The sequence below is a fragment of the Podarcis gaigeae genome (assembly GCF_964106915.1).
Source record: "Podarcis gaigeae genome assembly, chromosome: 16".
Lineage (NCBI taxonomy): Eukaryota > Metazoa > Chordata > Lepidosauria > Squamata > Lacertidae > Podarcis > Podarcis gaigeae.
In genome coordinates, this window is record NC_139693.1 from 22,120,990 (window position 1) to 22,141,526 (window position 20,537).

At 45.7% G+C, this 20,537-nt stretch overlaps 1 protein-coding gene across 3 annotated transcripts in view; it reads left to right on the forward strand.

Annotated features, from left to right (window-relative positions):
- Positions 1-12,045, forward strand: part of SUDS3 (SDS3 homolog, SIN3A corepressor complex component) — a 34,135-nt gene extending 22,090 nt beyond the window's left edge. For all 3 annotated transcript variants that reach the window (XR_014559098.1, XM_083717562.1, XM_083717563.1), the window contains 2 exons: positions 4,444-4,528; positions 9,643-12,045. Coding sequence is in view for 2 of the 3 variants with exons in the window: in XM_083717562.1 (XP_083573688.1) it covers positions 4,444-4,528; positions 9,643-9,741 (184 nt within the window). In the remaining variant the exon portion in view is untranslated. The remainder of the gene's footprint in view (positions 1-4,443; positions 4,529-9,642) is intronic.
- Positions 12,046-20,537: the final 8,492 nt, after the last annotated feature.

The following is a 20,537-nucleotide window of genomic DNA, read 5'->3' on the forward strand; positions in this document are numbered from 1 at the left end:
AAGATGTTAGTAGCAAGGGGAAAAGAGATGTAGATGGAGGACACATTTTGAGAAGGTTGTGGCCACAAATGCTTAGGTAATAAATAATACCAGAAGGTTTTCTCTTTTTCAGGAGGTTGAATCCCCTCTCCGCCAGTTGTTAAATATATAACAAGCAGGTGCCAAACAGAAAGAAACATAACTTTTGCTCTATTTATTTGACTCACAGCTGTTAATTTTTCTGACAGTGTAAGTTGGGGAGGGTTTCTGCTGTCAGATTTAAGACCTTTAAAAAAAGAAGTGATGATATAACTGAAGGTGCCCAGAACAGTAATTTTTGGGGGAGGAAGGAGGGCAATGTCTAGCTGAACAGATCCACTAGTGCAAGAATTTCCATGAGTACAATGGAACTTCTGCCCCCCTCCTCCTCTCCCCGTGCCCTCCCCAAAATTATTTGTTTATTGCATTTATAGCTCCCTTCTTCTCCAAGGAGCTCAAGGTGGTATTCATAGCTCTCCTCATTTTATCCTCACAACACCACTGTGAAGGCAGGGCTAAGTGTGAGAAAGCGACTGACCCAAGATCACACAGTGAGCTTCATGGCTGGGTGGGGATTTGAACTCTGGTCTCCCAGGTCCCAGTCCCACACGCTAACCACTACGCCTCACTGGCTCGCTTTGCTCTGGAAGGTTGAGGGAACCCTAAACAGGATTTAGGGAAGCCCAGGCAGGTGTGCGAGGAGAAGGAGGAGGGGGGAAGTAGCTTTGCAAAGCCGAAAGCCCTTTCTCTCACAGTGCTATTTAGCTGGATCCCACTCTGCCTAATCCTTTGCAGTGAAATTTAATTAAAACCTTCAGCATTAGTGTACCTGCCATATGGGCGATTGTCTGAACTCATCAGCTAATTAGCGTTGAAGGGGGTTTCAGTCATCCCAGTCGCATACCGTACTTTCTCCCATTTGAGACTCGGCTCCTTAAACCGAATAGGCTCCTTGCCTGCTCCGTGCTGGAAGCCAGCCTTGATCTCATTCGAGGAAAGTTTTCTGTGAGATTGCCTGCAGATAGAAGACCCAACCCACATGCCTTATTTAAGCCGGGTGGTGAATGGGTTCGTACAAGGGAAGAGCCGTAGCTCAGGGGTAGAGCATCTGCTTTGCATGCAGAAGGTTCCTGGTTCAGTCCCCGGCATCTCCAGTTAGGGCTGGGAGGGGCAACCTGTCTGAAAGCCTGGAAGAAACTGCTGCCAGTCAGTGTTGACAACGCTGATCTAGATGGAGCAGTGGTCTGCCTGAGCGGAAGGCAGCTTTCTACCTACCAGGGGGAAACACGGCATTGTCCTCCAAGAAGCTCAGTGGTGGTAGTGGGAGCACATGTGGGGCATGTTCATGTGCTCACCAGACCCCCTGCAAGGTAGGCTTATGGCTAAGGAAAATGCCCGACCACCATGGCTGAACAGGGCATCAAAATGTTGAGTCAAATACTCTCTGCCCCAGCGCACTGGCTTTCCATGCCCCCAGGATGGTATATATGTGTGTCTCGATTTCACCTTGCTGTTAATGGCTTGATTTCCTTCCGAGTGTCACTGTTGGCCCTTTTCCTTCCCCTTTCCTAGCATTCCTATTCCTCAAGATCAACACTGCACTCCCCCACCCTTTGCTGTAAGATTTCTTTTTTGGTTATTGATTGTAATGATGCCTCAGCAGGGTAGTTAATATTTTAAAAATAACTTGGTGTGGGAGGACAACATTTTGAGTGCATATTAAAATCTGTCAAGTGTCAAAATGGAATGAAACGTCAGCTTGAGAATTGAATGCTCCCTCTTTTCTATATTCCTTCTGTCCTCCTTTCTTCCTATCCTTCCTTCCTTCCTCCTGATGGCAAAAGAATGGCTGTTTAAAGCTAGGCATAGGCATCCCTGTGACCTTTTTATTCGTATTTGACAGGTTTCTTCCTTGCAAAAGTGTGAAAGCAGAGCATATAGCCTTTGTCCTTCACAGATTTGCCTAACCTTTTAAAGCCTCCAACCTAGATGGCTTTAGAAGAGGATTAGGCCAATTCATGGAGGAGAAAGCTCTCGGTGGCTACTTGCCATGGTGGCTATGCTCTGCCTCCGTGGTTGGAGGCAGAAATGTTTCTGAATATCAGCTGCTGGAAAACACAGGAGGGGAGAGGGCACTTATGCTCGGATCCTGCATGAGGGTTTCTTACAGGCTTCTGATGGTCAGCCGCTGTGAGAACAGGATGGAGAAGTGGATGGGCCATTGGCCTGATCCAGCAAACTCTTTGTAATTAAAAAGGTGGCTTGGTGGCTGAAATGCAGACTGTGCAGGAACTCGGGTCCACTTTTTCACCAGCCTGTGTCCCCCCAATTTATAGCAAGCACGCTCTGTTTGCTCTGTGGTAATGTGGCTGCTGGAAATCGTGCGCTATTGTGACATGGTTGGAGAAGAAATAGAATGTGAAAGTTGTCCATCAAATGATGAGCGCATAGATCGTGTGTAGATTTGAGTGATGTCTTTTCTCTCCGCCCACACCTTTTCATAACACCAGAATCGGGGGCTAAATGAGATAAGTCTTTGTTTTGCACAATTAGCAATTGCATCAGTGGCTTTAAAAAGCAGGTCGCAGGTGCAAGGGATCCTATTGGGATAGTTGTAGCGGGACTTCAATATTCTCTCTCTCTCTCTCTCTCTCTCTCTCTCACACACACACACACACACACACACACGACACACTTTAGGCCTGGTCCAGATTGCGGGAGATCTTACATTACTTTTAAAATACCGATTCACATTGTTAATCCTGTGACTGGCACCTCACCGCATTTTGCCCTCGGACACGACATTAAATAGAACTCTGATGGCTTCAACACAGATGGTGTAAACTATGCAGAGAGGGTCTTTTCATTGGTTTCTGCCCCCTTCCCGCTTTGTAGAATGCTGCCCTCAGGAAGCTCACCTAGCACCTGTGTTAATTGCATTTCAGCACCCAGGAAAGGAGATCCTTTTCCCTCAGGCCTTTTAAGAAGCTTTTAAGAGATCTTTTAAACTACTTAATGTATTTTTATTATTTTGCTCCCTATATAAATTGATGGTGGAGTGCGGGGGCGGCAGGTTCAAATTAACTGTTTGACTGATTTCTTTGTTGATTATTAGTCGCCTGTTGGTTTGTTATTTCATGTTTTATTGTTCATGGCCTAGAGCAGTGTTTCCCAACCTTGTGCCTCCAGATGTTTTTGGCCTACAACTCCCATCATCCCTGACCACTGGTCTTGCTAGCTAGGGATGATGGGAGTTGTAGGCCAAAAACATCTGGAGGCACAAGGTTGGGAAACACTGGCCTAGAGGCTGCAGTGTTTGGATCACTGAGAAATTTAATAAAGATTGTTTTTCCCACAGCATGCAATAAACACATGGATTTAGTTTCTGGACAATCCACCATTTCCCCTTTTGAATATGAGGCTCTGTTGAACTCCAGTTTGGGTCCTATATTGAACTCCTGTAGTTTTTCTTGCATATAATTTAAAAAAAAGATATAGCACATACAGACTATTTGATAACCCCAATTTTCCCATTTCTCTCCCCACATATAGTCTGCATTTATAAGCCCCTTTGCTAATGACTACATTTCATCAGTATTCCCTGCAGTGAAGAGCACACTGGCTGTCATTAAACATTAAAAAGCAGAAGCCATAATAAATTTGAAGCAGGAGAAAGCAGCCGGTGTAATCTGTGGAATGCTGTTGTGTTTATACGTTTGAAGAATTATTGAATGCTAAACCACAGTTTAGAGAGGGGAATGAGTCAACTGCTTTGCTCATAGTTTGCAGACAAAGGGCATTATTGCATTTGCACCACAGTACACTATCAAAAGCTTTTTGTGTTATGGGCCAGGTTTGAGCTTGGCAGTCATAAGCTGGAGCAAAGTCTTCACCCTGTTACATCCGTTCTGCCCTTCTCCTGAGTTGTTAGTTGTGCCTCTGAATGAGGTAGTCTTGCACCCAGAACACTTATAAATTATTAGTATTTATTTATTACCCGCCCCCAGGTTCCCAGGGTGGGCCGCAACAATTTGAAATACAACATTAAATCAAACGACAATCGCAAAAGTGGGAGAGGCCTCTAAAAATAGGAAATCTCAAGTGTCAAGGCATAAATAATAGTTGTTAAGGTCAAAGCAAAGTGAATGGGTTTGTGATGACGGTGGTAACCAATCTGGTGGCCCATAATCCCTGACCATTGACCTTGCTGGCTGGGCATGATGGGAGTTTAGAGTCCAGCAACATTTGCAAGGCACGACATCAACTGTCCCTGGATTAAAATGTTCCTTTTTCAGGAGGCAAATGGCTCATTCTCATTTGCGGGGACAGTGGGGGACAGAGGACACCAGTTGATTTTTGTAAGCTGGGATCTTGGGCTGTCCCAGAGTGTCAAGTAGACTCACAGCTCTTAACTTTTACTTGCAGGTATCACAAAAGCCAGGCTATTTATCTGGAGTCGAAAGAGAACACCAAAATTAGCTGTGTGATCAGTTCCGTGGGAGCCAATGAGGTAAGCTCGGGTCTTCAGTGAGTTTTGCAGGCAGTTGCCAGGTTTGAAGCTCTAAGGGGTTGGCAGTCAATGGGGCTGTGGACTGTGACACAATATTATTAAATTTATTGCCTCTGGCTATGTACACCTCCCCCCCCCCCCCCCAGAATTCTGGAAACACTAGTTTGTTACAGGTGCTCGGAACTGCAGCTCTATGGGGTAAACTATAGTTCTCAGAATTCTTTACCGGGGGGCGGCACTGTGCTTTAAATTATGGTATGCACACAAGTGAAGTGTGCTTGTTTATGTAGCCACCTGACTCTTTTCCAGTGGCAGGATGAATGCAGCTTTTGGAGCAAAATACAGTGGTACCTCAGGTACTTAATTCATTCCGGAGGTCCGTTCTTAACCTGAAACGGTTCTTAACCTGAAGCACCACTTTAGCTAATGGGGCCTCCTGCTGTTGCTGCGCCGCCAGAGCACGATTTCTGTTCTCATCCTGAAGCAAAGTTCTTAACCTGAAGCACTATTTCTGGGTTAGCGGAGTCTGTAACCTGAAGCATATGTAACCTGAAGCGTATGTAACCCGAGGTACCACTGTACTGAATCTTCTGTCTAGTCAATTGCATGGCAGCAATTGGTGGCAGAGCTTCGGGAATTGGAAGTGAGATGCATTTATTAAGCTGAAACTCTTCATCTGACCATTTTTGTTAACTCTTCCATATATATTTTTAAAGCACAATTACTCTTCCGTAACTAAGTGAAGCTCTTTATCTAGTTCTCCATCCCAGTTTATGTGCCAAGAGCTGACAACTGATGGATTGAATTTATATCCCACACTTCTTCCCAAAAGAGCCCAGGATGGTAGACACATCAATAAAACAATTTTAAAACATTCTGAAAACACTTTTAAAAAACCCAATGATATCAGGGTTGCCGGTAGCAATATCCTTCAGCCATCAAATGTTTGGGTGCAAATAGCAACGTTTTCACCATTTCTGCAGAAAGTCAATGGCAGAGGCAGATACACTTCACCAGGGAGGGGATTTTACTAACATGGAGCCACCATCAAAAAGGCCCTGGCAGAGGCCAGTGGCGGCCAGGCATCACCCACATGGCCTCTTAGAGACTGTTCCAAACCTTCTTGAACCCCATAAATGTAGCTCATTCTTGGCTTGTGCACATCATCTGATCCTCCCTTTGGAAAAATAATTGCCGCATCTTCAGTTACAGCGAGTCAGGGAGACCTTGGTGAATGCATTGGGAGTTTGGTCTAGACCAGGGTTTCCCAAACTTGGGTCTCCAGCTGTTGTTGGACTACAGTTCCCATCATCCCTGACCACTGGTCCTGCTAGCTAGGGATGATGGGAGTTGTAGTCCAAAAACCAGCTGGAAACCGAAGTTTGGGAAACAGTGGTCTAGACCAGGGGATTTTTTTTTTCAGGCCGCCTCCTCCCTTGCTTTCCTAAACTCATCCCCAGTACCTCCTACCCTATAAAAAGCAGTCAGAATTGTGGTTGGCATAACCCACTACGGAAGATAATAACACAATAAAAATCAAACCAGTAACAATTAATTGCACAATTAGTCAAAATCCAATTAAAACTATTGAGTTTAATTATTTAGGAAAGTTGATGAACTTGATCCCAGCTTTTCAAAAGTCTAGCAGTCGTTTATACCTCCACCACCCCTCTGCTGAATTATTTTATTACTTACTAGATTTCTACTCTGTACCTTCCTTCAAAGAAGAGTAGGGCAGCATAAGATTTGAGTTGTAGTTGCTCGGACTGATTCTGCTTTCCTCTCTACCCAGTTGGCTGCTTGTGTTTTTGTTCTGGATTTTATTCTCCTTGGCTTGGTTTGCCGCTGACTCCAACACAGCCAGGTAGAAATACCAACAGGAAATTGTTGGGAAGCACCCATTTTATGGCTGTGGTGCTCTCTAGATGGACAGTGCCGAGCTAGATGTTCTGATTGACATTTGACAGCCTCCCGTGTTCCTATTTAATCCAGCCCTTTAATGAGAACCGTGAGGACTAGACTCTTACTCTCTTTTTTAGAGGAAAGGCCTTGGCTCAGTGGTAGAACCTCTGATTTGCATGCAGAAGAGCCCATTTTCAATCTCCAGCATCACCAGGTAGCGAAAGAAACCTTGGAGAGAGCCGTTGCCAGCCAGTGCAGATGGTCCGGAGCTAAATGAACCAGTGGTCCAACTCTGTATAAAACTCCCCCCTGCGTTCTTAACCAAAGACCAGTGGCCACACTTCCTGGTTCATCCCATATTTCACAAAAGGGGCCGAGGAAGCAAAATAATCTTCATCTGTTTACAGTCGTACCTCGGGTTAAGTACTTAATTCATTCCAGAGGTCCATTTCAGGTTCTTAACCTGAAGCACCACTTTAGCTAATGGGGCCTCCTGCTGCCGCCGCGCTGCCGGAGCACAATTTCTGTTCTCATCCTGAAGCAGAGTTCTTAACCTGAAGCACTATTTCTGGGTTAGCGGAGTCTAACCTGAAGTGTATGTAACCTGAAGCGTATGTAACCCGAGGTACCACTGTATCTCAGTTTGTAGAGCATGAGATTCTTAACCTCAGGGTTGTGCGTTTGAGCCCCACATTGGGCGAGAGATTCCTGCATTGCAGGTGGTTGGGTTAGAATAGTCCTCACTGTCCGTTCCAACTCTGAGTCTATGTGCCTCAGCAGCTTATTGGCAAGGTTGCTATTTGTACAGGTAAAGGGAAAAGACACAGCAATTCTGTCAAATCTCCTCTTACATTTTTATCTGCCTTTCTCCATACATGTGGGGTAGCTCACGTAGAGCATGAGATTCTTTTTTTAAAAAAAGTTTTTATTGTTAAAATAATTCAGCATTAATACACACATGTTGCGAATATACAAGCATACAAACATACATTTCATACAATCCTTAAAAATGTTCAAACATACCTACACTCAATCCCACAAATAATTCCTTTTCCCATCACCATCCACCACCCCTCACCCCACCTTTGTGTTAGACTTCCAGTCTACTCAATTGCAATTTCTTTCCACTTCTATTACTTTCTTTCACACACCTTTAACCTAATTTCATGCTTCTTTTTCTATTACACATTGTTATCCATCTTATTTAGTATTTCAGTATTTAAAACGGAACTTGTTTATTCTAATAGGAGTTCTGATTTCTCAATATGGTTTTGCAAGTATCCTTTAAACACCTTCCAATCCTTGTCTATCTTCTCTTTTGAGATCCCTCCAATTTCTCCCATTGTTTTGGATATATTGTAGTACTCCAATAATTTGGCAAGCCACTCTATCACGTAGAGCGTGAGATTCTTGATCTTGGTGCCGTGGGTTCAAGCCTCGCATTGGGCACAAAGATTCCTGCATTGCGTGGGGTTGAGCTAGATGACCCTCGTGGCCCCTTCCAACTCCACGAAGCTGCATAAAACCCTGCCTCGAGCAAAACATGGGAACTGAAACAAGTGGGCAATTAAAAGGAAAACATTTTGTACGGCTCGCTCAGGCTCGTGAGTTATGGCTGCTATTCAAAGTGTCTCTTTCAATTAATAATGAAACTAGTCACAAAGATGTCATTATGTTCAGTGGGTGATTATTCAAATGAGCGTGCAACGCCGTACCGAGAGATGCATTAGAACATAACCTTAAATCAAATTTAGCAATTTCGCTCTTATTAACATTAACAATAAGCATCTTAATGCGGTTAGGTGCCCGCATAATTGAAATTAAGTCCCAACTCGCCCTGTCGCCGGAGACGTGCCCAAACTTGGGGAGAAGGATTCTTCTGGCGCCGGCCACTTTAAGTAGGCGTGACGTATTTCTCAAGTCAGCTTAGGGAAAAGGTGCATTTTGTCTCTCGTATTTCAGCAGGAAATGAAATAATTGCTGCAAGACCGTTTGAGAGGGGCTGTAGTGCACCTCTTTTGGGTGCAGGGTGGCCCCAGGTTCCATCCCCGACACCTCCAACAAGAAAAAGGGAATTTGGGGAGCATAGGAAGCTGCCTTGCACCTAGCTAGAAAATTAGTCTGTGCAGCTTAGTGTTGCACACACTGACTGGCAGCAGCTCCCCAGGGTTTCAGACAAGGGTCTCTGCCAGCCCTAACTGTATTACAAAGACAGGCCTCTATTATTATTATTATTATTATTATTATTATTATTGCTGCTGCTGCTGCTACACCTGTCCTTCACCTTAAGGTCTCAGGATGTGTTCCAACAGCTAATACACAACCTTAAAAAAAGTTTAAAACAACATACAACCACAGAAATAATATAGGTCCTAAAAAGATATACCTCAGGTATCATCAGTGAAGACTCTTATTCTGACAGGTTTCTGGGAAATTACTGGGGTTTTTTAAGGAGAGGGCTTTTAATAGTGCTTTGCTTTTTTATCTGTATTTTAAAAGATTTGGTTTTTATATTTTATTTCTGTTAGTGTTTAATTAGTTTTTAACAATTACCATTTGTGTGTTCTTAGCTTTTTGTATTTTACCAATGTTGTTTTAATTTGTGTAAGCCACCCTGAATCCCTGGGAAAAGGTGGGACATAGATAGGATTTATATCTGAGGTCCAGCTCCGAGGGCTTTCTGGTGGTTCCCTCAGTGTGAGAAGTGAGGTTACAGGGAACCGGGCAGAGGGCCTTCTCGGTAGTGGTGCATGCACGCACGCCCAGTGGAACACTCTCCCATCAGATGTCAAGGAAATAAACAACTACCTGACTTTTAGAAGACATCTGAAGGCAGCCCTGTTTAGGGAAGCTTTTAATGTTTGATCGTGGTTTTAATATTCTGCTGGGAACTGCCCAGATTGGCTGGGGCATCCCGGTCAAATGGGCAGTATTTAAATAATATAATTATTATTAATACAATACAGTGTAATATAATGCTTTGCCAGGGTAAAGAGGTTCAACATGGTTTATTTTTCTTTTTTAACCAACTATTTACTGACGTTTCATTGTTGTTTTTAATTGATGCTTTGCTGATTTTTATCCCAACCGCTTGTGGTTTTTACCACCTTGATATATTTTCACGGAAGTGCGGACTGTATAATCCAACCTAGATGAAAATACAAAAAGTGGACTTTTCTTTTGTCTCCCCCCCCCAAAAAAAAACCTTGCAGATCTGGGTGAGGAAAACCAGCGACAGCACAAAAATGCGGATCTACCTTGGACAGCTCCAGCGCGGAGCCTTCGTCATCCGGCGGCGGTCGGCTGCGTGACTCTCTGGCCCTGCGCTGTGTTAAAGACAATCAGCTCTTGCAGAGACTTGTGGTTGCTCTTCCTGGGTCTGAACCAGCGGAAGCTCCACCTCCCTCCTCGATCCTTTGGATGCTGCCTGTTTGGCTGCCCACATTGCACCTGCTGTCCTCTCTCTCTCTTTCGTGAGCCCACGCCGTGCACCAGAGCCCACCCCACAGCGTTAGTTTAGCTTTCTCATTTCCAAAGACTACTTAAAAGAAGAATGTATGCCTGTGGTCTCGAGTCCATTCCATTCTTGTATATCCTGCAGAAGAGCACACGCGGTGTATCGTTTTAAAAATTATATATATATTTTGCATTGAGAGGCACAAGCAGGGTAGCCTCGGGGAGACGCAATAGGCAACCTGCACATCTGAGAGGTGCTGAATGGAGGACAGATCCGACCGCAGTGCCTCTTAAACAGCCGACCCCGTGAACGACGCTGATTGCAGTTAGGCACGCATGGAAATAGGAGTTTTCCAAGGTCCTTGGGTGTCCTGAACTTCCAATTGCTTTTACTGAAAGTGTGGTTCAGGAGATCGCACTTGATTGCTCCGAAGCTTGAGGGGAGGGGCGGGCGGGGCGGTAGCCATTTGTATATCCCAGCAATGAGCAAACCCAATGTTTTCTTTGTGTTTCCTGTGGAGGGTGAATCAGAGGAACAATTGGACTCTGGGTGGGAGGGAGGTTCTGTGAGCAGCGCTGTGGAAACTGCTGGTGACTGTCCTACAAGCTGCTCTCTTTGTTGTTGCAGCAGCTGTGATGATTCTTGGGTGGCGGCTGATGGAGATGACATGAGCCTTGTATGGACACTTGTGTGTGAGTGAGTGAGAGAAAGAGAACACACATCAGCGAGGCCCTCAATGTAATCTCAAGGGATAGTAATTCTTGGAACCAGATGGAATGTGCAGTGCCAATCTTTAGAGAGTGCTGTACTGTTTTTATGACCTGGCGGTGGTGGTGAAGTTGCTTGCAAAACACTTTTTATCTCGATACCTGCTGTGTGGTGTCTGCTTTTCTCCCCAGCGCTGTTGGCTGTCCCAGTCCAGCCTGTGTTGTGAATTCTGATTGAACCAGGCCTGATCAACCACCTCTTTTAACCCTTGCCTGTTCTTCCGACGCAGCAATTGCATGGATCCTCACAGCCCTCCTTTTGACACCTGCGGGGGTCCGGATTTTTTGCACTCCTTCCTTATTCAGCCTGAGCCTGCCATGTCTCATTTCCTGTGTGCTGCAGCCAGATGGCAGTCATGCCACAGCAACGAGGTCCGTGTTAGAATCTCCTAATCTGAACCCTGGAGTTGGGGGATTGTGGTCCAGGCAGCCGGCCTTTCTGACACTTCATTTGCCTGCCTGCCTGCCTGCCTGCCATCATTGCCAGCAAATAAGTGTGCATCGGATTCTGCATCCAGCTGTACATCAGTCTCTCTTGCTACAAACACTCTCTTTGAAACCTCCTTTTTATATCTGTCCTTATCAAAATGGTTGCCTCTTTCACCTTGGCTTCAGAGCCCAGTTCCCCCGAATAAATTGCATGCGATTGAAATGAAGCAAGGATGTGAAAGTGGTTGGAAATATCTGCTACAGAGCACTGGAAGCTGCCTTCTGCTGCGTCAGACTCAGTATTGTCTGCACTGACTGGCAGCTGCTCTCCAGAGGCCTTTCCCAGCCAACGCCAAGGATTGAACCTGGGACCTTTTGCATGCCAAGTATGTGACCTGCCTCTGAGCTACAGCCCTTTCTTGACATACTGCGTGGAGAGCAGCCAGAAGCATGCAAGTCTAGACTGCCTTCCCATTTTTTTGCTGCCTTTTAAATAACTAGTCCATGGTGTGCTTCTTTTAGGCAGTTGTCCTACATCGCCTGATAGCTTCTCAGGGGGAGAACCAGTTGTTGGGAGAAGGCAGGCAGGGTGGAAAAAAATGAGCAGCAGCCTCGATAGCAGAAAAGGAGGCTCTCTTGGTGCCTGTAAGCATTCCGTCTGGGGTTGGGGGTGCCTGGGACCCTTTAGATGTGGTTGAATTCCCATCACCCCCTGCCAGGATCACCAGCAGTCATGTAACAGCCAAGTAACAACTGGAAGACCACACCTGACCATTCCTGATCTGTCTACAGGAGACCCCTCATCCTGTCAGGGCTGGTTCACAGGCTGCCTTGGGAACTTGACCCTAAGAAACAAAAGCAAATGTGCTTGCTGCAGATCTGGGCTGTGGTCTGTTGCTTTTTTCTAAAGGGGTTCTGACCATTTTAGGATTTCGAAAGGCAAATTTCCAAAAGGGAGCCTTTTTTTAAAAAAAAAGTAAAAAATGAGTTTTTTGTTTAGGACGGCTCAATATTCTGTTATGGATTCACATTAGCCTTTCCTCTTGCCAGAAGGATTCTTTGTGTTTTATGAGAGTGGATAGCGTTGTGTTTAGCAGAGCAGGACAGTGGGTGGGAGGGTTTCCTTCAGCCTGGGGCTTGAAATGAGGCGGAATTCATCCTTGATTGCTCACACCAACCCTATTTGGGGTCTTATACGCCGGTGCCAAATTTATTTATTTAGGGGTGGTTTTTTTACGAGGATGAGTCAAATTCTTATGTGCAGTGAGGATGCAAATCAATAAAGCATTTTGCTGATTTGCAGTATAAGCATCTTCCAATCACTTGCTTTCTTCCAATATTGTTTGTGGAAATCATTGCCGAGTTGGCAGCCTTCTGACAAGCGTGGTGTTCGGGGAGAGGAATTGGCAGCAAGGCTGTGTGTTCAGCCCGTCAGAAATCTCTGCCAAGGCAACAAAGCAGGCCTCGAAAGCAATTGTTGTCCCCTGCTGTTCGTCCCTTCCTGCGGAGGTATACTATCCCCTGTTCTATTGCTCGGCCCCGTATGCTCTTCCATCTGTGGGTCGAGGATAACATACAAGAACGTCAGAGAAAGTCTCAGTGTCCATCCTTCGACCTTCACCTGGTGTGACTCAATATCAGGCAGGTCCCTAAGTTCTGAACACAGAGGTTCCTTATAGCTGGGGATGGTAGCCTGCGGTGGTGTAGTGAATAGCACGTTGAACTATGACCAGGGTTCAAATCCCCACTCTGTCATGAAGCTCACTGGGTGACCTGGGGCCAGTTGCTGCCTCCCAGCCTAACCTACCTCACAGGGTTCTTGTGGGGATTAATTGAGGAAGGGGAGAGCCATGTAAGCCACCTTGAGCTCCTATGGGGAAAAGGCGGGATATAAATGCAATAAATCAAACAGTATAGCCTTCCAGATGTTGGGATCCAGCTCCCATCAGCTCCAGCCAGCATGGCTAATGCTGAAGGACAATGAGAGCTGTGATCCAGCAGTATCTGGAAGGTCACACATTCCCCATCTCTGTGTTTGGCACCATTGGCTGCATTGGCCATTTGACCTATCCTTGTGGAATTTGCTTTATCCTTTCAATATACCACTCTGGGCACACAATAGGCAGTTTCCTATATTACACCAGAGGTTCACAGCTTCTAAGGCTGTTTAGAAAATCAGATCTATAAGCCAGGCCACGTAGGGCACCCTAAACCAGGATTGCAGCCACCAAAACAAAATACCTAGTTGACATTTTGGGGCCAGATTGCTCAAAGGTCGTATTTTTCAGTGCAACTTTTGTGTTCCTCAAATTAATTCTGGTTGTGCCAATAAAATATAATGGATAGAATTCTACAAGATGCGTTGCCAAGTGAGTGAAAACAGACTATGTCCAAGGATCTCCAGGCACGCACCTCCAGATGGTAGAGATGTCAGGTGCCATCCTGGTACCCGGGCATCTTCCCTTGGTCACAAGTGGCCAATAGCCTGGTGCAAAACGTGCCTGGTGAATTTCAAATGCTGTTCTAAGGTGCTGGTAAATGTGGCAGCTCAGGTTGCTAAGAGTCACGGCCTAAAGCACCTCATGGTCACCAGGTTTCAGAAGGCTGGGGGTAAGTGGTTTAATGCCAGAAGCAATGTAGAGAGTTGAGAGGCTTTTTGCTTCCAGAGCCACGTATCCCAAATGGAGCTGATTATGAATGCTCTGCTGTTTTCAAGGGTTGCGCACCAGCCCTGATGTTTTGAGGATAACATGTTCCCCCTGCAGCCATGATTCTTGCAACAGCTATTAGAGTCTGAGCAAGCTTAACTGATCGGCACAGCAAAAGCGTACAGAGTGCAATTGCTCCGAGATCAGCACAAAACACTGCCGACAAGGTCTGTTTTAGCCGAGGCTGGTTCTGGAGAAGTTGAAAACTGCTGCAAGAGCAAAGTTTCGCAAGCCCCCCATCTTGATGGATCTCTTTAGTGCTGTGTCGTGCGCATGGAATTCAGAGCTACGCACATCTCCCCACCCCTTAATCCACAATTCCCTGCAGTTCGCGGTCAGGGCTCCAGGCTGTACACCCTCTGAGCACACAGGTTTGCTTCACCACCACCTCTCTCGCAAAAGGATAATCCTCTGTGGTTTTATCGCCGCAGAGCGCCAAACAACCTTGCAGAAATTGGCATGGAATTTCCTTGGCGCCATCTCTCCAATCCTCTTCTCGCTGCAAGGACGGGAAAAGCTAATTTAATCAACCAGCCGTTGAAAAAGGACTTGCCACAGGCGAAAGGGTTTTTGCATGTCGGGAATAATTTGAAGGCTCCTTAGGACAGCCTAACTAGGGAGTGGAAGGTGTTAGGAGAGAGTGGAAGGATCGCCAAACCTGTTGATTTTGGTATCTCTCAGTTCCTCATTTTTTTTCAACTTCTAAAAAATGTTACTCAATTCCATTCATACCCCGCCCTTCCTCCTCAAGGAGCCCAGGGTGGCAAACAGACACACAACTTAAAAACAAAATGAAAAAAACATTCCAAAACAGGTTAAAGCAATTTAAAAGCAGTTACAATGACAAACATCTAGAAGCAGTTGCAGTTGAAAACCTTCTAAGAGTGGTTAAAGACATTTGTTTCCATCTGATGATCTTGGGCTTCCCAGGAGAGTTATTCTTCAGCCACCGAATTCAGCTGGGTAAACAAATGTTTTCAAATTCCTCCTGAAGGTTAACAGTGGAGACAGGCGCAGCTCCTAGGGATAGCATTCCACAACTGGGGAGCCATCACTGGAATGGACCTGTCATGGGTCAGTCACAACTGGACAGATTTTTCCGTTCTCCAGTTTGATTTTCCATATTTCCACATCACTTTGCTTTTGGTTTATTTGATTAGATCCAATAAATTCTTCAGCATTCTTGTACAATTTTCTCCTGGTGTACACATTTTTGTAGACAACCTTGCCTGGTATACACGTCTGGCAAAGCAGTTTCCCCCAATACGATGCATTTTAGTTGTGTCCCCCCCCCCCACTAATATATGGACAGGTTATCCAACGATACACTTTTTTGCACACTTTACTTGGCTGGAGGAGAGTGCATTACAAAATTCAGAGAAGTGAATGTTTCAAAGGACGGCTGTGTTGTTTCAGAAAGTGCAAGTTAGGTAACTGCCTTTAGATGCAAGCTAAGAACATAAGAGGGACGTGGGTGGCGCTGTGGATTAAACCACAGAGCCTAGGACTTGCCAATCGGAAGGTTGGTGGTTCGAATCCCCACGACGGGGTGAGCTCCCGTTGCTCGGTCCCTGCTCCTGCCAACCTGGCAGCTCGAAAGCACGTCAAAGTGCAAGTAGATAAATAGGTACCGCTCCAGCGGGAAGGTAAACTCTGTTTCCGTGCGCTGCTCTGGTTCGCCAGAAGCGGCTTAGTCATGCTGGCCACATGACCCAGAAGCTGTACGCCGGCTCCCTCGGCCAGTAAAGCGAGATGAGCGCCGCAACCCCAGAGTCGACCACGACTGAACCTAATGGTCAGGGGCCCCTTTACCTTTACCTTTACACATTTTTGTACACAACCTTGCCCGCTATACACATGTTTGGCAAAGCAGTTTTCCCCAATACGATGCATTTTCGTTGTTCCCCCCTACCCTAATATATGGACATGTTATCCAATACACTTTTTTGCACACTTTACTTGGCTGGAGGAGACTGCATTACAAAATTCAGAGAAGTGAACGTTTCAAAGGACAGCTGTGTTGTTTCAGAAAGCGCAAGTTAGGTAACTGCCTTTAGATGCAAACTAAGAACATAAGAGCAAAAGATGTTTGTGTGTGTGCATGTATCTTTCATACACACAAACACAAACACACACACACACACACACACACACACACACACACACAAACAACCCCATATACACAACAATTCTTAATTGCTTTGTAGAGAATCACAAAATGGCAATCAAATGCAGAGTGCAATATATTAACAAACACATACAAGCCTATTGAAATGTACCATTCAATCAGTAACACAAACAGATACATCCCTCAAGACCAAAAACCCCGATCAATTCATTATGTGCAGTGAAGACCAGATTAAAAACAAGCAGCAGCCTGGGAATTCAAATAAAAATAATAATCTCTCTTATGTCTTATCTGGGGCAGTAGCACCCTGCCTGCTTGCCTGCCTGCCTGTCTGTCTCACACCCAACAGTGTTTTTTTTACTTGCACCCTGGTGCTTCCAGGTTCACACTGACATGGTTTCTGTGATACTGTAAACAAAATGTCATGTTGATTCCCTTGAAAGCACAGAAATGCATCCAGGCAAAACTAACTCATCCCATTTTGCCCCTTTCATGGGTGCTTGTCCTTCGCCTGTTTCTGTCCTAGGGAGGGGGTTGCTTCTGGCACCTCAACTTTATTTCTGCCTCCTCTAAAGCCTGTTAACGTCCCCCAGGAAATATCTCCCCCCCCCCCCAGCTTTGGGTTGAAGTACAGTGGTACCTCAGGTTACAGACACTTCAGGTTACAGACGCTTCAGTTACAGACTCAGAAATAGTACCTCAGGTTAAGAACTTTACCTCAGGATGAGAACAGAAATTGTGTGGCGCGGCGCTGCAGCAGCAGAAGGCCTCATTAGCTAAAGTGGTACCTCAGGTTAAGAACAGTTTCAGGGTAAGAACAGACCTCTAGAACAAATTAAGTTCTTAACCTGAGGTACCACTGTATAGAGCTCAGACCCTTTTGATTTAGAATTGGGCACTTTCCCCAACCTGTACAGTTTGTACACGTGCCGTTTAATAAAGATTTACATACCCTTGAACACTTCTCTGATGAAAGTAGGAATGGCCTATTCCATCATAATAATTTTATCATTCATACCCTGTCCATCTGACTGGGTTGCCCCAGCCACTCCGGGTGGCGTCCAATAAATATAAAAGCATAATAAAACTTGGGCAACCCAGTCAGAGGGGCAGCATATAAATTATTATTATTATTATTATTATTATTATTACTTACAAACATACCCCGCATCATGCTGGGAATTATTTATTTTATTTCATAAAATTTATGCATTGTTTGTTTGCGAAAATGAAAAACAAAATAAAACAAGAAATTTATCAATGAGGAAAAATAATTAAGACTTTTAAAATGTGGACCAAAAACAGATTAAAACTCACAACTTTCTAAATGTCTGCATAGGTTTGTCTAAAACATGGGTAAGCAAACTAAAAGTAAACATGGGTAGGCAAACTAAGGCCCGGGGGCCGGATCTGGCCCAGTCGCCTTCTGAATCCAGCCCGTGGATGGTTCGAGACTCAGCGTGTTTTTACATGAGTAGAATGTGTGCTTTTTGTTTAAATACATCTCTGGGTTATTTGTGGGGCATAGGAATTTGTTCACCCCCCCAAAAAAAATATAGTCCGACCCCCCCACAAGGTCTGAGGGACAGTAGAACAGCCGCTGCTGAAAAAGTTTGCTGACCCCTGGTCTAAAACATAATGTTTTGAGCAGGCACTAAAAAGCATATGGTGAGGGTGTCTGCCTGATATCAATAGGCGGAGAGTTCCAAAGTGTAGTTGCAGCCACACTAAAAGATCAATTTCTTACAAAGGTATTAGGTGGCAATTTTAACAGTGCAACTTCTGCTGATCCAAGTGGTCAAGTGGGCAGATATATAGTAAGATGCTCTTGTAGGTAAACTGGTCCCAAGTTGTTAAGGACTTTATATACTCATAGTAATTCTTTGAACTTGGCCCCCAGTAGGTGACCATCGGAAGTGAGAGCTGGACCATAAAGAAGGCTGATCGCCGAAGAATTGATGCTTTTGAATTATGGTCTGGAGGAGACTCTTGAGAGTCCCATGGACTGCAAAAAGATCAAACACATCCATTCTTAAGGAAATCAGCCCTGAGTGCTCACTGGAAGGACAGATCTTGAAGCTGAGGCTCCAGTACTTTGGCCACCTCATGAGAAGAGAAGACTCCCTGGAAAAGGTCCTGATGTTTGGAAAGATGGAGGGCACAAGGAGAAGGGGACGACAGAGGGAGAGATGGTTGGACAGTGTTCTCGAAGCTACCAGCATGAGTTTGACCAAACTGCGGGAGGCAGTGGAAGACAGGAGTGCCTGGCATGCGCTGGTCCATGGGGTCACGAAGAGCCGGACACGACTAAACGACTAAACAACAACAACAGGTCACCATCTGCTTTTATGGAATTAGAGCGGCTTATGATCGCAGGTTAAACAACCAGCCCAAGAGCAAAAAGCTGGAGGAGATCAGCAGCAACTTCATTTTCTTTATGTTTGTGTTGAAGATTCGAAGCCCACCTTTTGATCGCGCCATCTCCACAGCAGCTTACGGTGGATTAAAACAAGGCGAGGATAAAACACGAAGCAATTAAGGAGGCAACCGGAATGGGCAGCAAGACGGCATCCGCATTCATAAGCAGCACAATTATCTTCCGTTTGGAGCCGAAACAAATGAGGCAGCTTTTGATGGCAGCTCCGATCTCTCCCTGGTAGTCGCCTGCCTGTCTCGCACAGCTAGGGGAGAAATGATTATAAATGGAATATTTTTTTTAATCCCCTTGTAAATCCTCAAAACTGTCCATCAGGGTTGTATGTTGGATTGTACAGATGCTAGTCTTAGGGTGGGCATAGGAGTGCAAAATGGAGCAGCTCCTCCCACCCCAAATAAGCCTAATGGGGGCTGAGCATGCTCAGTATGCAAGGAAAATTGGGGGCTGGTTGCAAACAAAAAATGGAGATGGAGGAATGGAATGCTCTGACTGACTGGGACACTGATCAGAAGAGCTGCAGTTAGGAGGTGTGAAATCACTGCAACATTTTCTTGCAGCTTCCCTTTTGTTTCTCTATATCAAGGGTGGGAAACCAAGTCTAGGGGCCAAATGCGGCCCTCTAGGGTACAGTTTCCAGATGACCCGTTTCCCGGGGACAGTCCCTGGATTTGCAAATAAGTCCCTGGACAAATTCCATCCCCGGAATGTCCCCAGATTTCATCTAATGTCCCCGGGAAACACAGCAGTGGCAGTCTCAGCAGCCCAGAGCAATTGGCTACCGCTGGCTTCAGGAGCTGCTCAGAAGTCCCCATATGATGGTTGTGCAGGGGCTCTAAGATGCAGCTTCCAGGCTGCCTCCACCTTCCCTGACCCCAGCAACTAAGCTGTGAAGGGAGGCTTCATGCTGCCTATAGGAGCAGCCTCCCAACTCCTACTTGCATGCAAGCAGGAGCGGGGCGGGGATCTCTCAGCTGTGAAGGAGGCTTCATGCTGCCTATCAGAGCTTGCGTGCAAGCAGGAGGAGGCAGGGATCTCTCAGTTAGGCAAGGGGAAGCCTCCCTGCCCAGCTGAGGGAGCCCTACCCCCTCCTGCTTGCACGCAAGTTGGAATGGGATTGGGGCTGCTCTGATGGGAAGGGAGGCATCGTGCTGCCCAAGCCTTGCTGCTGCCACCACTCTCGGTCCTCCTTCTCTGCCTTCCATGCCTGACCCACCGTGCACTGCTTCCCACCACCACCACCACACCACCACCGAAGAACCAACAACTCAGGGGCTGCCCAGGCTCATGGAGAAAGGAGATAGAAGCCTCAGAGAAAGGGGAAACGTGGTGGTTGAGGTCAAGGGGGCGGCCACCCCTCTGCCACTGCCATCACTGCAGCATCAATGTCCCAAACATTTATTTATTTATTTATTTATTTAGTCCCCAGATTCCTTGAAAAAAATCTGGTAACCTTACCCTGGGGTCTCTCTGTCTGCCTCTTGGGACTCTTCTCCAAGACAAACTGGCCCTGCTTTTCACTCTCAACTGTCTTTGCCTGGTTGTAATGTGTCATTCATGCGTCTGGGTGGAGCATAGAGATGGGTGGTGGTGTAGAAACTCCTTTGCTGTAAAAAGGTAAAATTCACTTCCGATTCTGTCTTCTGTGACATTAGCTAACCCTCCTGGTTAGGTGTCATCTGCAAATTTGATGAGCGTCCCTTCAATTCCTTCTTCCAAGTTGTTTATAAAGACACTGAACAGCAACAGGCACCCCACTTTTTCCCAGGATGATGAGAAAACATTAGTGAGCACCAGTGCTCTTTCCCCCCCCCCTCTAAAAAAAATGTTTAGGGGCACCCTCATTTTCCTACTCATATTGAAATATTGCCCCTCAATGAGGCCAAACTTAGATTCACAAAATGTTTAGGGGTATGTGTACCCCCAGAAAAAAAGCACTGGTGAACACTCTTTGTGTATGGTCAATCAACCAGCTACAAATCCATCTAACAGTTACCTCGTTCAACCTACATTTTACCAGCTTCTCGGCAAGAATACCATGGGGGACTTGGTCAAAAGCCTTACTGAAATCAAGATGGACAGCATCTTAAAAAGCAGAGACATCACCTTGCCAACAAAGGTCCGTATAGTTAAAGCTATGGTTTTCCCAGTAGTGATGTATGGAAGTGAGAGCTGGACCATAAA